Source organism: Brassica rapa, chromosome A02, assembly GCF_000309985.2.
Source record: "Brassica rapa cultivar Chiifu-401-42 chromosome A02, CAAS_Brap_v3.01, whole genome shotgun sequence".
Taxonomy (NCBI): Eukaryota; Viridiplantae; Streptophyta; class Magnoliopsida; order Brassicales; family Brassicaceae; genus Brassica; species Brassica rapa.
Genome location: NC_024796.2, coordinates 3,715,902 through 3,732,945, shown reverse-complemented (window position 1 = coordinate 3,732,945; position 17,044 = coordinate 3,715,902). Strand labels below are relative to the sequence as shown.

General features: G+C 34.3%; 2 protein-coding genes across 3 annotated transcripts; one reads left to right on the top strand and one right to left on the bottom strand.

The window, feature by feature from the left end:
• Positions 1–370: 370 nt before the first annotated feature.
• Positions 371–4,750, bottom strand: LOC103851259 (putative nuclease HARBI1). Its single transcript, XM_033285592.1, has 2 exons — positions 4,626–4,750; positions 371–1,701 (listed from the first exon to the last, which is right to left on the bottom strand). Exon 2 carries the CDS (start codon positions 1,520–1,522, stop codon positions 497–499), a length of 1,026 nt encoding a protein of 341 aa, XP_033141483.1. The 5' UTR covers positions 1,523–1,701; positions 4,626–4,750; the 3' UTR covers positions 371–496.
• Positions 4,750–17,024, top strand: LOC103851202 (adenylate isopentenyltransferase 5, chloroplastic). 2 transcript variants are annotated; one of them, XM_009128044.2, is made up of 2 exons: positions 4,750–11,405; positions 11,530–17,024. In XM_009128044.2, the coding sequence occupies exon 2, from the start codon at positions 11,546–11,548 to the stop codon at positions 12,539–12,541; it is 996 nt and encodes a 331-aa protein (XP_009126292.1). In that variant the 5' UTR covers positions 4,750–11,405; positions 11,530–11,545; the 3' UTR covers positions 12,542–17,024. The 2 variants fall into 2 exon arrangements, with proteins under 2 accessions (XP_009126292.1, XP_009126293.1); XM_009128045.2 differs by having other exon boundaries at positions 11,527–17,024.
• The last annotated feature ends 20 nt before the right edge of the window (positions 17,025–17,044 follow it).

Genomic DNA, 17,044 nt, shown 5'->3' with positions numbered 1-17,044 from the left:
AAAGTATATACTTTTTTAATTAAAATATTAACCCCATAATAAAATTAATTTATCAGAGTTATACCAACTTAATTCATTAAAAAAATAAAGTTTAATTTTTTTAACATAAATAGTCATTTAAAATGAAATACGATAAATAAAGATAAAATTTTTAAGTCTTTTATAAAATAAAACGCAAATATATGAAAATGTGACATTTACTAAATATTTGTCAATTGAAAAAAAAAACAAAAATAAACCTGCGCTTTGAAAGCGCGGGTCAAAATCTAGTTGTTCCCTTAAGATACAAAGGCAAGAAACATAGGTAAAAGAGGAGTTTATTGGTAGGACTTAAAGTTGTTTCTTAGTAATATTTTTATTTAATAATTGATTAGTTTTAAATAAATATTAAACATTATATTGAATTATAAAAAACTTAAACAGTACAAACTAGCAAAACAAAAAAAAAATTACAAAATCTGAAAAAAAACATACATATTATTGAATTTTTAAAAACTTAATTTTGAAAATGTCCAAATTTTTTCCATATATGTTCGACCAAATCTTCTTTTAATTGGTGATGGATTTGTGGATTGCGAACTTCTTTGCGACGACCGATTATATTGCCGTGTTTTGTAGACTTTTTGACGGTTGCCCTAAGATCCTCATCTCGAAATTCTTCAACCGTGTCTGCATCTCGTTCATCCTCAACAATCATATTATGAAGTATGAGACATGCTTTCATAATATTTGAAATTTTGTTTTTACTCCATAAATTAGATGAATTTCTAACAACGGCGAACCTAGCTTGCAGGACCCCAAATGCACGCTCAACATCTTTTCTAACGGATTCTTGGGTTTTAGCAAATAAAGAATTTTTTTCACCCTGTGGTAGTGGGATAGATTGAATAAAAGTCGCCCATTTTGGATAAATACCATCCGCCAGATAGTAGGCCAAATTGTACTCGGTTCCGTTGACATAGAAATTTACTTCCGGAGCCATCCCGTTAATAGTGTCATCAAAAACTGGTGATCGATCAAGAATATTAAGATCGTTCATAGTACCTGGAGCTCCAAAGAATGCGTGCCATATCCAGAGGTCATATGAAGCAACCGCCTCCAACACAATTGTTGGTTTTCCGGTTCCCCTTGAATACATTCCTTTCCAAGCGGTGGGGCAATTCTTCCACTCCCAATGCATACAATCGATGCTTCCCACCATCCCGGGAAATCCACGTTCTTCTCCTTTGTTGAGTAGTCTTTGAAGATCCTCCTCTGTGGGACGCCTGAGATAATGATCTCCAAACAACTGGATTATTCCAGCGGTAAAAAGGTGCAAACATTTACTAGCTGTTGTTTCACCAAGTCGTACATATTCGTCAACTATATCAGCTCCACCACCATAAGCCAATTGACGAATTGCTGCAGTACATTTCTGTAGCGGAGATAGACTTTTCCGTCCAACTGCATCTTCTTTAGCTTGAAAATACTCAATTTCTGTAGAGAGCCGATGGACAATAGTCAAGAACAATGACTTGTTCATTCGAAACCGGCGACGAAATATATTGTGTGGATATGTTGGAGTTTCGCTAAAATAATCATTCCAGAGCTGCTTGTCGCCTTCTTCTCGGTTCCTTTCGATAAAAACACGTTTTTTTCTTTCTTTTGGTTCTGGAAAAGGATTGTAGTTGTTTAAAAATTCTTCTAACGGGGCGTCTAAATCTGCATCGTCATCTACATGGTAGTGATAATGATAACGAGATGAAGATGCCATATAAGATAAAGGTGGAAAATAGAAATGGTGATTGAAGTAAGAGTAGAAGAAGGGGGATTTGTGTGTATTTCTAAACAGACCGCATGCGTGCTTTTATAGAATGAGGAGATGAGTGCAACCAAGTTTGATGGTTCGTAACACCCGTGATATGGTTGGTAACACCCGTGATGCTTCTTGTTCATCTTGTGAGTCTAAATTGTTTTGTTGTTGCAGAAACAAACAAAGACATGTGATAATTGGTTGTAATCGTTTTACATGTGCACTTTAAACAAGTGCTGCGGTTATAAAACATAAGCCGTTTAACATAAGAGTTTACAACATGTCATACTAAAGAGTTCAAAAAAAGCCGTTAAACATAAGAGTTTCACAACAAAGCCTCCAACATAAGAGGTCACATACACGTTCAGATTCTACTTAGACACATACGATACATGGTTCACAACAAAGCCTCCAAACAAGTGATGCGGTTACTTAAACATTAGGACCACGCATATTATCACTAACATAACAATGAGAACACCTACAACGAGTTCAAAGCCTTTTCCAATTCTCTCTAGCCTAACCAACCTCTGCTCTGTCTCTTTATGCAGTAGCTTTACCTGGTTAAGATGCGTCTCGTAATCACTCAGAAACGCTAGATAATCTACCTTATCACAGAGCTGGCTACACTGTGTCGATATGGCTCTGATCTCCTCCGTAGCCGCCACATCCCACCACTTCCAGACATGGCAGTCTCCGTCGTCGACGTTTTCACAGGTGTAGTACCTGCGCCCTGGATCATTTCTTGTGTGGGATGTGGCTAGGAGAGGGTCGCCACCGCAGTAACATTCCTTCGGGAAGCCAAACTCAACTTCAGGCTGCGGTGGGTAGTGACATCGCGCCGCATCAATCTCAGCTTGGTCCAGCTGTATATTAGCCTCTGTTTGGCTGTGCCCACTGGCGGCTGAGTAGTCACCATAATAGTCCTCCGACATAGACGGCTGTGAATAGCTGTAATCCAGTCCCATAGGTTCCTTAACCTGCAGAGAACACACTGAGTATATTGTGAGAACACACTTTTTATATTGTGAGATGATGCCATTTTATTTAATTTTTAGATAACAGAGAACATCCCATTTTATTTAATTTTTAGAAAACAGAGAACACACAAGTTATTCAAATTTCATAGAAGACAAAGAAGTTGAAACATTAAATTCAAAGCAAACAACAAGTTCAAACATGACATTCAAAGTTAAAAATACTTGGCTAGGAGTTTATTCTTGACAATTTCTTCACTCTCGCTAAGTGGTTCCTTCTTAGCAAGGAGAGTGTCAAGTATGGAGAGCTTGCATAGTTTCTCCTTCATTGCCAAATCGTCCATCTTCAGCTCACACATGCTCTTATACTCCTCGAAACCCTTCCCTTTACCATTGTTTCTGATTGCTTTTGCAGCCTTGATACCTTCGGGCCGCATCTCTTGGTCAGCAACACTGGTGCTCGAAGCTTGTGAAAACGGCTCAGTTGTTTTTCTCTTACCAGAAGCAGTAGTCTTAGGACTGTTGAGGCTTAACCACTTTTGTTCATGCCTCAAGATACACCAAGCATGCTCTAAGGTAAACTTTGATTTCTGGTCCGAGTAGTAGATGTCATGAGCCACCTTTAGGACGTCGTTGTCATTCTGGCCGCTGGTGATTTGTCTCTCTGCAGCAGCGTATGCTCCGCAGAACTTGTTCGTCTGGTCATTGATCTTTGACCACCTCTGCTTACAATTGTTATGAGAGCTCCCACCGCGACCCTCTAACGCATGAGGACTTGCTGCGTAGTAAGCTTCTACTCGTTTCCAGAAGGTGCCAAACTTCTGGTCGTTTCCAACAACGGCGTCTTTAGACGTGTTCAGCCAGGCGCTTATTAGTACCTCATCATCCGCAGGGGTCCACTTCTTTCTCTCCCGACGGCCCGCGGGTGTGTCTTCACTCACAGCTGGAGCCTGAGATTGTTGGGAGCTGAAAGGAGGGATATCGGGTTCTCCAAAGTTCACACTAGAGGGAGTACTTTCATATCGAAAGTTTTGATGGGGAATGTTATTTTCTCCTTGACTATTAAGAAGCCCTACATAACTACGATATTGGCTATATGGATTCGTTGAATCCATATCAGGATTCCTTGGATCCATGGCACAAGGTTAAGCAAAGAGGAGAGAAAGAAGAGTATGGAGTTAAGCGAAGAGGAAAGGAAGAAGAGGATGGGATTTTATGGTTGAAATGGTAACAAGTAATAAGTGAGAATCACCTAACAATTATCTACCAAAGTCTAATCATGAGTTATTACCCATCTAACACCTACAAAGCTAAAACTATCGGTTACATTTACATTTAATTAAAAGTTTCATTTGGTTATACTTTCAGACATCACAATGCATCACAGCAAATCAGAACAGCCATTCTCGTCATCGTTGTAAACAAAAACAGTATCTAGTTGCATTCTATTTTTAATTGGGCATTAACAACTACACTGACATGAAACGACAACTAACCACAACCTACAATCGTCAAATCAAACAATAACAACTACTCTAATCTGGAAAAGAAGCTAGAGAGGTTCATCGGCCATAAAACATTAACATTTAACAACAAATGATACAAACGGCAAATGAAACAATCCGCAAATGAAACAAGCATCGCATCTGTAAACCGTAAACATTTCATCACAACTAACACAAGAAGCTTCATGACACATCAAAGATAACAATGGATGCGGAGGAGATCCCAATTTTTATAATCTAGTGTAATTAATGAAAACTACAAGTTCCCAATTTTTATAATCTACACACGGAATCAAGCAATCACAACAAACATCAACAAGAATCACATGCGGAGGAGATAAATCGACATACCTTTTTGATAGAGATCGGCGGAGAAGTTTGGGTCGGAGAATAGATCGGTCAGAAAGAGTGGTGAGACGAGCGCGACGAGAGAGTGGTGAGATGAGCGCGACGAGAGATCGGAGAGTATCGATCGCCTTTGGTATCGCCGTTCAGATAGACATACAGGAGAGAGGAGAGAGTTGTGAGATGAATGAGTTCAGTTGATGCCCTGATTTCTTCACTCCAATCAAACGCTGCCACCTGTGCCCAAGGACCAGCCCACAAAATCTCTTAACAAAGGACTTTCGATCCATATATCTTAGCTATTTCATCATTTTTCATTTTCTTTTAAGCCCAAATTGATATAGGACTTGTTTTCAGGACCCCAATAAGGATGCCCTAACTACCTAGAATTTTATTTTCCAATAGAAAATAATTATGATGATTTTGAAGTGACTTATAAACATAAAACCGATAGGATAATTAGTCAATTCAAATTATACGTCAAAAATTACATCAAAGAAAATCTAATACTCCATATAAGTATGGTTCAACTCTATTTAGTATTAAAGGTTTGGGAAACAATTGATCGAAAAAGCTTACGTGGACAATATCATAGTAAGCTGTGGGTTAGATATCTGTCGACAACCATCTGGTTCTATTAGATAATTTGATCTCTAGCAAAAAACATCTGGTAGTTTCTGTTTTTATAATGTCTCCAACAAATTACAATGTCTGATTCAAATTTCATTATAAAAACAGAAACTACCATCACGACAACACATTTGTTAATTTAAGTCTTGTTCGTTTGCATGTCGTAGCTATCTATGACTATGACTTCCATTACTGTTGCAGGTTCCTGCGATTTACAATATATGGCTGTGATCTATGATAAATTATTGTTCGTTTTACTGTTGCATAAAAATTAGTTTTTAGTTTTGAAAACACGATTTGAGACTGGCTGCACGATCACGACGAAACAAACAATAATCTACGATTTGCGAACAACGTTATAGTTGTGGGATCGATCGTGCGACAGCAAAACAAACAACTACAGAGTAGCTGCCCTAGGTATATGCGGGGAAGCATGAGCTTCCAGTCCTATTTTTGTCCTCGTAAATTCTTCATTAGAGCAGTTAGTTTAAGGTTTTAAATTGCTGGACTGAGTAGTTCGACTATAGCTAGCCACCATTTTTTCATCACGAAACAAGTTCAAATTTTATCTTTTTTGCTTCCAGCTCATAATTTTTCCGGACCAGACCTGAAACTACAATTTGAAATTGTTTCTAGTCGCAAGTTGCAAATCACAGGTCAATAACACATAAATGAACAGTATCCCACTATTGTGGACTGTTCACCTTTAGTATTGTTTAATATCTAATAGTTAATGACACATGAAATTTTGTTATTAATATATAGTGATAATCTGGCAGTGATATTGTTATAAAAATACTGACCCAAGAAGAGTGTTTAATTTACCATTTAAAACGTCTACGATGATCAACAGATATAAAATGCATAAAACCCGATCCATGGTTGGTTATTTTGTATCTTTCAAAAATAAAAGCCCTAGGGAAAATCTATCCAATGAAACTATGAAAGCATTCATTGAAGTACGAAGGGGAGTATAAATGCTACCTGCGTCCGAATCTAACCATGTCCGTAATGTATATTACATCGAAGTCCATTATCGAATACTCTTTATCCTTTTTTTTAACACCTATCGAATACTATCAAATCCAAAATAATGGGTGTAATTTACATTTTACAAGAGTGAAGAGAGAGAGTGTGATTCTGAATGCAACTGTGTGGTTGATTAATCATTTGCAAGTGACTACACATGTATAAAAGCCCTCTTTATGCTCCAAAATGATGCTATCTTTATTCAAAACATCACAATCTCACCTTCTCAACGTATCGTTTTTTTTAGCCAAAATATCATTTTTAATTTAAATACTAAACATATATATTAAAAGGATATTAGAAGGTGAGATTGTGAATTAATCACTATCGACCAAACTTCTTGCATCGTGCGACGCACCTGACACTTTGTAAGCTATATCGCTAATCTGGCTAGTTTTGGCTAAATTCTGACCCTTCTCAATTCCATTTTTGTGACAGAAGTTATATAGGGACTGGCTAGCTAGCTAAGCCCAAAACCAATCCGATTCAATTATTGTTTTAAATTTTGGAATTTAAAAACAAAAGGTTAAACATATTGTCTTCTTAATCATTTAATTTTCATTATAATATTAAAAGTCGTGACACACATTTTATAATTAATAAGCCAAACGAGCGCATATGTTAACTGATACTTTTGGTTTTCAATCTTTTGCTCAAAATACAGGTTTATTTATTGTGTGCCAAAAGCAGGCTTATCCCTTACGTTGTGTTATTCATCTATACCCCCAAAGAATTGTTTCATGGTATAGTCTAAAAGTCAACCAGGTTTGTAGATTGGTTACTATCTAAACCATCTACAATTTTTGAACCATGTATCTAGTTTTTTTTTCTTCATCTATTTTTAGTACTTTTGTTCGCAAATGTATTAGAGTTCTAGTTGAGCTTCCTCAGGAAAATCTAATAATTACAATTTCTTTTTCACTCTGTTCATATATTTATTAATTGATTTGTCTGCTTATAGCTTTGTATGTGTATTTATTCTTATGTCTTTATAGGCCCAAATGGGTTCCAAAATATGTTATAAAATATTGAGAAACCTTATCTCCACTTTGGACCATGATAACATTTTTAAATTTTTGAAGGGCACTCTATTAAATATTTTTAACAAATTTATTCTGTTTTATAATATTTTGATAATATTACTACTGTAGAACGGAATCATATTTCGTTTTTATTTCTACAATAATAACGATTTATAGTAAGTCCTTAGCATTGGCCCCTACCAAAGAAGAAAAACTAAAAATTAGGGAAAAGAAAAAGAAAATTCCGAGAGAATATGAAGTTATCAATGTCAAGTCAAACGTCAAATGTCAAATGTCAAATCTATGCTTCTTATTTATCGAGTGTACGGACACCTTTTCTTGCGGAAAATAGGTAACCTAGTTAGCATGTCTAAGATTTTAAAGTATAAATAAAGAACAATCGGGATGTAACTTGTGTAACAGGTAAAGATGGTTGGTTTGAAACAATATTAAGATTAAAATCGTAAATCATGAATTATATATATACAGAAAAATTAACTAATTTATACTCATTAATTTAAATAAAAATATCACTGGTTATTTTTTTTGGCTTTTTAGCATAATACTTCAGTTAAATCAAGTTCTGTATAAAATGAAAGTAGAGCATTTTTTGTTATTTCATCAGCTATGTGATAAAATATTTTGAATTGATTAGACATTTCAGTTTTATTTATATAGAAACATAGTTTTTCATTTTATCTGAAAACATTTAAATGCTTTTGTAATTAACTTTCAATTTGATATGTGCGGTTTATTTACAGTTCATGGCTTTTATTTTAAGTTGTTTTATATCTTAAATAATTTAAGTTTACCAGTTTTTGAAATAAAGTTTAAACCATTTTCGCAACTCACTTTCAATACTTCAGCAATCTATATTAGCGATTGTATTGTAATATCAATCGATCTTTAGTGAGTTATCAAGGCATCGAACACTTCTGTTTTCAAAGAAAGCAAATTCCATTGCTCGTAGCTTTGTTGAAAATAAAGAGATCCCCCGAAAATTGGTGTCACCTCATGGTTGCTACTTTTCATATGATGCCATGGTGAACGATTAAATATAGACCCATAACACATAACATGAATTAAAATCAATTAAAATAACATAAAGATACAAGTTATGCGAACATAAATTTAAATCATAAGTTTTTTTTGTAAAGAGGAACCCATCAGCGATGTCTTTTAGTTTAAGTTGACTATTAACATTTTGTACTTTTAATAATTAATTTTGTAACGACACCATCATTTTTTGACCTTATACTAATTAAAATGAATATATGTTTCTTATGATATACAATAATTGCTTAACAAAAGCTATATATTATATATCATTCTCCAAATCAGCTACACTTCTGTCTCGAATGATACAATTTGTCTCATTTTTCCCCGGTCAACCGATTTAAATTTATTTAAAAAGTCTATCTCAACCCTACGTCAACCCTATTTCGACCATACATTCATTTAGAATATGTTTTTATATTTCGATAAAGGGCTTTTTTCATTTAGAATAACTAGTGCAATATATCCTTTAATTGCTTTAACACTATGCCTATTTATACTTTTTAGTGTAACATAAAATTGCATATATATTATAACGCACGTGTGAGTTGCAAACAATATAAAAATATATGAGCATAATTATATAACCAAGCTTCTATTTTTGCAAACCATATAATTAATTTATTATAATTTTTCCTTTTTATATAGTTTTTTGGTAGTTATATTCTGTACTGGTCAGTTAAACATGAAAAGCAATTAGTTCAGACTAATCTTCTGTACTATTGCACATCAACCATCTAATTTTGTTATATGTTACTTTCTATATTCTCCATAGTGGTGACCCACGTGAGCCGTGGGGGTTTCTTCGGGTTAACAAAACTCGACGAGGCTAATAGCCTATCAAATCTCATAGACTGACCTTAGAAGAGTTTTGGTTGGTCTTGAGGCCGTATGAAATTTAATATTTTTATGCCATATTGTTTATAGAACAAGCGTGCATACAATTACAATTTTTTTTGAATTCGATAAATGTTATTCTTGAATTGAACGACATAATACATCATCAGTTTTATCATTAGAGGTTAAGCCAATATGATATCTTAATTTATTCGCTTCACTAAACGTCCAATCAATATAAATTTAGTCCAACCACTAACTTGATTTCATCATATAATCTTTTTTTTTGTCTAATGATAAAAAAATCTCATCATAAAAGCAAGCTATAAATTTTATATGATTAATTTCTCTTATCAAGATAGATGTATAAGATTATTTAGGAGTGTTAGTGATCTTTTCTGGATGTCCAATACAATTGTTGGTTTAGTAACATTTTAGCCTATATATATAGTGTAAATCTGACAACAAAGAAAGAAATATATGAACAAGTTTGCAAAATAGTATTATACGATTTTATTCATTTTTGGCTAACATTCAGTTTTTTTTACAAAACACATCTTCAGATTAAAAAACTTTTAAAGCACAAAATCTTAGTATTACAGGCTGTTTCAGTTAGGATGATTACTTTTTAACGATAGAAAAAAATACTCATACTAGACATGAAATGCTATAGATGTGGCTTGCTTCCACTATAGAGCAACTCCAATGTAAAATTCATTTTTTCTTCCAAAGTGGAGTAATTCTATAATATAATAAATTTATTTCTATTCATCAAAGCATATTTAATGGTTATTTTATTTTTCATTCTAAAAATAATTTTTTTTTTAAAATATGTTTCAATAGTACTCTTTTCATCATTCTATAATTGAACGAAAAATGAACACACTCTATAAATAGAATATTATTGGAGTATAACTCAACTCTATTATAAAATTACTTTATTTTGAAAGAAAATATAAGGAATAATTGGAAATGATCGTATAGAATAGAAATTGGAGTAAGATTAGAGCACTTGTTACTTCAAACTCTATTTTAAAGTAAAATGGATTAGGGTTAGAGATTCTCTAAACACCCATTTTATGTATAGGTTGAGCATTTTAATTAAGAAGAGTTAGTGGCAATTAACAAATAAAACTAATTATTGTGCTCGGGAATAATTAAGCCAAATAGCAAAAGGCTTAAAACCGAAAGCCAAAAAACAAAAAAAAAACTTCGAGACCTTAATTTATTCGATTGGCTCAGAAATCGCATCACCAATTTAATTTTAGTTGATTCCACTAACTTCAAAATCAATTTTCTATGTTTGTATGCTCCGATCAAACATGCGAGGGAATTAGACCATTTTGTTATAGTATATGTTAACTAATTCAAAAAAATATGAATAACAGTTGATGCGTTCATACCAATGATCACTAAAATTCTAACCGTGTCACTTTAATAACGAATCATAATCAATCTAATATAAAAAGTAGATTAGTCGAATCTATTATCAGTAAGTTTTGAGATAAAAAGTTTAACAAAAATTTGTATATGATATTAGAGCCTATATTCATCTGAAAGATCATATCCAATCCAACTACAATAAGCTAATTTTTTTTTTTATCTTGATCAGATATATAAGGAATGTTGCAAGAAAAAACGTAAAATATATAGTAAAGTATTTAAATTACCTAATTTAAACAACTCATTAACTTTGACTCTAACTATGACAATTAACAACCACGCTTAAGTTGTAGTATTGGTAACCATTGAATTTGATCAGTGACCAAATTTAGTGTATAGGTGCTGCGGATATAAAAAAGATCTGCGGATTCTGATTAGTCCGAAACTTCCGTGGTAATAAAAAAAGGATGTGCTTATATATCTAATCATTATGTGTCAAGACACAAGTGTCTGTAAAATATACAATAAACAAAATGAACAGCAACGTCGCTTAACACACCCCGAGACAGCTATAAATTCCAAGTCCCGATCTTTCCTCCACAACATATGCTCGTTGAGAGCAACAAAATACTTTCCTTGAGAGCAGCATATGTTACTAAATATTTATCACAACCTGAGCTAGAATCTTGAAACTTGCCTTCTCCCCCACATTTCATTTGAAGTTATTTCCATTTCCTAATTAATTAGAGAGGTTGATTACAATAAGAAAATATTGTTTATATCGATTGACAGGGAAGAGACAGTGCTCCGGGAAACAAGCCACTTCAAGGTTAGTAGTATTATCCGGGAACGGTGTCTCTGTCTTTGAACTTAAACGAATCTATTGCATGTTCTTATGTTTTTAATTAGATCTGTCTTAAACAACTATTTATATATAATAATTAATCCAGCAGGGGAATTTTTATAAGAATGAAGCCATGCATGACGGCTCTAAGACAAACGATTCCACCATTGTTGAACTTCAAAGAGATATCCACCGGTTTGAACATGGTCGACGTTCCCTATTTCCGGCGAAAGGACAAGGTTGTTTTCGTCATGGGAGCAACCGGAACCGGCAAATCCCGTCTCGCCATCGACCTTGCCACTCGTTTTCCGGCGGAGATCGTAAATTCCGACAAGATCCAAGTCTACAAAGGTCTAGACATCGTGACCAACAAAGTCACTCCGGAGGAAAGCCTCGGCGTCCCTCACCACCTCCTCGGCACCGTGGAAGACACTCACGAGGATTTCACCGCGGAGGATTTTCAGCGGGAAGCAATCAGAGCCGTTAAATCGATCGTGGAGAGAGACCGTGTCCCGATCATAGCAGGTGGTTCTAATTCTTACATAGAAGCTTTGGTCAACAACTGCGTTGACTTCCGGTTAAGGTACAACTGTTGCTTCTTGTGGGTTGATGTTGATAAACCGGTTTTGCATTCGTTTGTCTCGGAGCGAGTCGATAAAATGGTTGAGATGGGACTCGTCGACGAGGTTCGCCGCATCTTTGATCCGACGTCAGATGATTACTCCACCGGAATCCGAAGAGCGATCGGAGTTCCCGAGCTAGACGAGTTTCTCCGAGCAGAACTGCTAAATTACCCGACGTCGAAGCTTCTGGAGACGGCGATCAAGAAAATCAAGGATAGTAACTGCTTGCTTGCGTCTCGTCAGTATCAGAAGATTCAGAGGCTTTATAAGCAGTGGAAGTGGAACATGCACCGCCTAGACGCGACGGAGGTTTTTCTCCGGCGAGGAGAAGAAGCTGACGACGCTTGGGAAGACAAGGTGGCTCGCCCTAGCGCACTCGCCGTCGACCGGTTCCTCAATTACAGCGAAGATCACCATTTGGAAGGCGCTGATATACTCCTACCGGAGATATCCGTCGTTCCGCCGTTTCCAGCCGCCGTGGCAGCGATTTCGCGGTGAAAAAGAAAGAACATAACAAGAACCGAACAATCTATATGCTGAAAAAAAGAGAGGGAAGTTCAAGAAATAAAAGAGACAAAATAATGCCACGTGGTGATATTGGTTAAAAAATAGTTACGATAATGCCACGTCGCAAGATGGGTCGCTGTCGGAGCAGATGACCTTTATGTTACTTATTGTTAGAAGTGTGTTGCGGTTAACGGAATCAGTTTTGAGTGGATGCTGACAGGTTTCCCTTTTGTTCCGGTATGGTACTTAGCTAGGATGTGGTGCGGTTTAGTGTACGGTTACACGGTGGATTAGGTTAGAGTTATCAGTTTAGAGTCTTAAGACAACCAGATGTCGTTGGTCAACGCGGTTTTGTTGAACATGGACCCCATTTTTGACGGCGGGTTGCCGTCCGATATGTGTTAGGTCTTCTAAGATGTGGTTAAATAATTCAATCAAACGGTTGTGAAGTGATTATTATTAGTAGTTTATAAAGGATCTCTGTTGTGAAGTGATTATTATTAGTAGTAGTTCATAATAATTCTGGCGGGTTGCTGATGAAATCCATGCTGGATAAGACGTATGTAAATTTCTAAATTGCGATTATGTTAACAAATTATAAATGAATTTACATCATCAGTTTTTGTCCAACGAGAACAAGAACAAGAGGATATATATATATATATATTTTAAGAGATTGCCCACTGGCCACTACCCACTACCCACCGCCATGCACCCCTTGTCCATCTCAAACAAACAAGCATGTACTCCCATTTGTAATACTTCAAGAGTGTGATTTTTCATTTCAATTTGGTAAATCATATGTCAATTACAAAGCAACATGTATGGTGTGTATTCATACACTTTGTTATGAATGTTTTAAGAGTTCTTTCGTGTTTACGTTATGTATTAGGAGATATGAGATAAATTGCTGAATAATGTTGGTTTAATGACACCTTATTAAATATGACTTGAAAGAGACAATATTCATGCTTTAGCAGTTGCATGAATTAAAACTCAAACATGAAAAATGTTAGTTCTGCTAACGACAAATATAGTTTAAGAATACGCGTGAGTACATTACTCTACCAATATACAAAGTATTATTTGTTATTTTTTCATAACTATATTGCGTTTGTTAGACAGTATTAATATCGTAAGTTTATAATAATTGGACCAAAATGTGCGATGGATGTCAAAAACTATTCCCATTAGGCAAGTTGTTTAAAATTTTGGAACGCCTCTATTATTAGCTCTGTCTACACGTTAGATGTATTCGAGCCACAACCCACAAGCTGTTTTCATAGCATAATATATATTCCAATATTTAAATTATTACTTAACGTATCTTACAAATCAATGCGTGTCGTCAAAGGATAACAACTCAATATCAGGTGAATCCATGTGTGTATTCTGTATATGGTTTATTTTAGTTGAAGTGATATATTAAATAACTCAGTTTTGTTTAAGTTAAAGCCATCACCACTGCTGGTATTTGTTAGAGTATCTAACCATTAACAGAAAAAGAAAGAGAATAAGACATGGGAAACTGTAAAAGAAAGAAAAATCATTAGAAACTACTAGACTACTTGTACAATTGTGACCGATTCAAGGTTCTGATTTAATTAATATTATAATAATATTAAAGTTAAATAATTAAACTATGTGAAGAATATTTCACCATCAAAGTAACATATATTCATTTTATGTACTTTTATATCAGTCACTAGAGCCATGCTTTGTATGAATTATTTATTGAATAATAATTTGAAAGATGCATGCATTAGTCCGTCTAGTCTCATCAACTTTTAAAATTTAGGGACAAAGTTATGGGCTACATATGGTTAATTAATGGTTAACTATCTTTATTAGAGAAGTTGTTAATCTTTATTCTCATTTGGTATTGGTTGAAGTATGCAGTTATCGTGTAATTATGAAAAATCAAGGTGAATTTAGGCATGCTAAAATAGCGAGGACAAATCTTAACCATTGACCAGTTCAAGAGCTTTTTAATGGACAAGAGGACTAGTGAAAATTAATATATGGATGCATGCATTTCCGATATATTAAATATAGAGTTATACAATAGTCACTAAGTACCTTTTTAACATAAAAATAAACACTGGATTAAAACATTTCTATCGTTACTGAAATTGACAAATATGTGGGTATGCATATTTTGAGTGGATCAGTTTGATCTCTTACCAACTCTAAACAGATGTTAGTATGTAATATTTTGTGAGTCCAAAAATATTTAGTCATTCTTTTTTATATATTCATGATCAAATGAATTCATAAGTTTTGATATGATTTGAAGAAAATCGAACAAAAATTTAATTGTATGACTAAGTCATTGAAATTTTTTAGAATGAATAAATTTACTATACGTATAAGTATTTAATTTGGCTTTTAACTTTTAAGGTTAACTGATTTACTTTTTATAGACACACAGGTTATAATGAAAATCTTACCGAATATATAAGTATTTTTTATTTTTATATTAATGATTTATCATTGTAAGATACATCGGTTATATGAAAATGAAATTCGATTTAATATAACATAAGATAAATGTTATATAAAATATTTGTTATAGCAAGAAGAACCTAATCTAAATACTAATATTTGTTCCAAAAAATTCCAATAAACCATATCTAATTTCAGTTTCCTATCTCCGAAGATTTTTCCTTAATTCTAAATTGTTCAAGATTTTATTTGCCAACCAATATCTTGCAAGATTTTTTTCTCCCTAGTTGTTAGATTCTATATACATTGAACGTACATTTTCCTTTTCTGTTAGTTATGAATTCCCCGTATAAAATTAAAAAGTGATAAAGAGCAAAGTTTGCTGATATATTAAAAGGATTTCTAAGTGTTTCTATCGTCCACAGAATATATTAAGAACTTAGAATAACCTTAAAGTTGTTAGATATTACAATCAAACCATTAACTTGAGTGTACTTACTAGACAATAGTTGACATAAAAAAGTTGAAACCAACAAGAATTCTTTACAAATATCAAACAAAACAGTTTTTAAAACTGAAAATAACATCATTAGTTACTACAATTTGATATTTTAGGCTGGTGCAAACTGTGCAATTGATTACCTACTCATAAACTAAAGTGTAGATAGCTTTTTTTAACGCATTACACAACTCGAGAACTTGGACTATGGAAGATAACCAAACTCTACACGACATACAATAAAGCATAAACAATTGATGTACAAAAACATCTAAAATAAACTGACAGCAATCTTAATATTTAGACCAAAAAAATTGAGAGCAAACTTACAAAAAATTAGAATGCTTCAAAACAAAATTCCTAGCAACACCATAACTTGAGAGATAGTAACTTTAAATTGTGATATTGATACCCAATCCACACTTCAAAATATCCTTAAAACAAAATTCGTTGCATTTTTAAATCATAAACGAACCACTACACAAGATAGCAAAACGGTTATAAATATGGACATACACCTTCATTAAACGTTTGGAGAGGAAACACTCCTTAAGGAGAGGTGCATGATAAAACAGATCACTTCTCCCAAGAAAATGATGCGAAAGTATAGATACTTGGTATATTTTTTCACATCTTAATAATGATAGCAATTCAAAACTACATCATAGTTTGAATTGCCAATTAGAAACCTTTATATGCTTTATATGGGTGGACAGCTAGGCTCGAATTGCCAGTTAAGCTTAACTAGTATATAAATGGAGCGAAACTAAAAGCCCAAACTAAACAAGCCCCATTATTATCAACTTGTGTGTTCAATTGCAAACGAGACTGAAGCAGAGGAGAGGTCATACGGGAGAGAAGAAGGAAAAGCAAAGAAGTTGTTGTGCAAATCATCGGAGATGAGGTGCCAACAAGAGATGTTAAGTGGTCAGCCTTCAGTGGTCTAGTGTGATTGATTTGTTTTGGGTAATTTAAAGGCTTTTTAGTGGGCTTGTTTATGTATGGACCTTTTGTATGGGCTCACATAAAAGCGAGTGAGACAAGTGGCTCGTGAAGGTGAATCGATAACGCGTCTGCACTTTAGTCGTTTCGTGTTTTTTTTTAATGAAAAAAAAGTGTTTTCACCTTTACATTTGTTAAAAGGTATTAGGGCTCTCTTTACCACTACGGCCAAGTGGACGTTGGTTGTGGTCGTCTCGTGTTCTTGTATAGAAGAAGAAGCTTAGCCACATCACGTCTCAGAGAGAGCTAAGAGAGAAGCCAAGCCAAGCCAAGCCAAGGAGTCAGCCATAACATGACGAGCCAGATATGGCTTAAGAACTAGATGTGAGGAACAAGGGTGGGAAGTAAGATCCTGCCATGTTATTTGACTTCACAGAATTGCTACCTTTGTCTTTCACGTTGTAATCTATATTCCCTTCAAATTCCTATTATTTAATAAGTCTCAACGATTACTCCGATAAACACCAAGATCAGTCACCAAATTTCATTGGATCTTTGCTTTTAATAGAAAGTATTGAAAAATAATTGCTGGATCAGATAGTTTCAGA

What these genes read in the sequence shown, in the direction of transcription:
- LOC103851202 (XM_009128044.2), top strand. Translation starts at nt 11,546, where the DNA reads ATGAAGCCATGCATGACGGCTCTAAGACAAACGATTCCACCATTGTTG.
- LOC103851259 (XM_033285592.1), bottom strand. Translation starts at nt 1,522, where the DNA reads ATGAACAAGTCATTGTTCTTGACTATTGTCCATCGGCTCTCTACAGAA.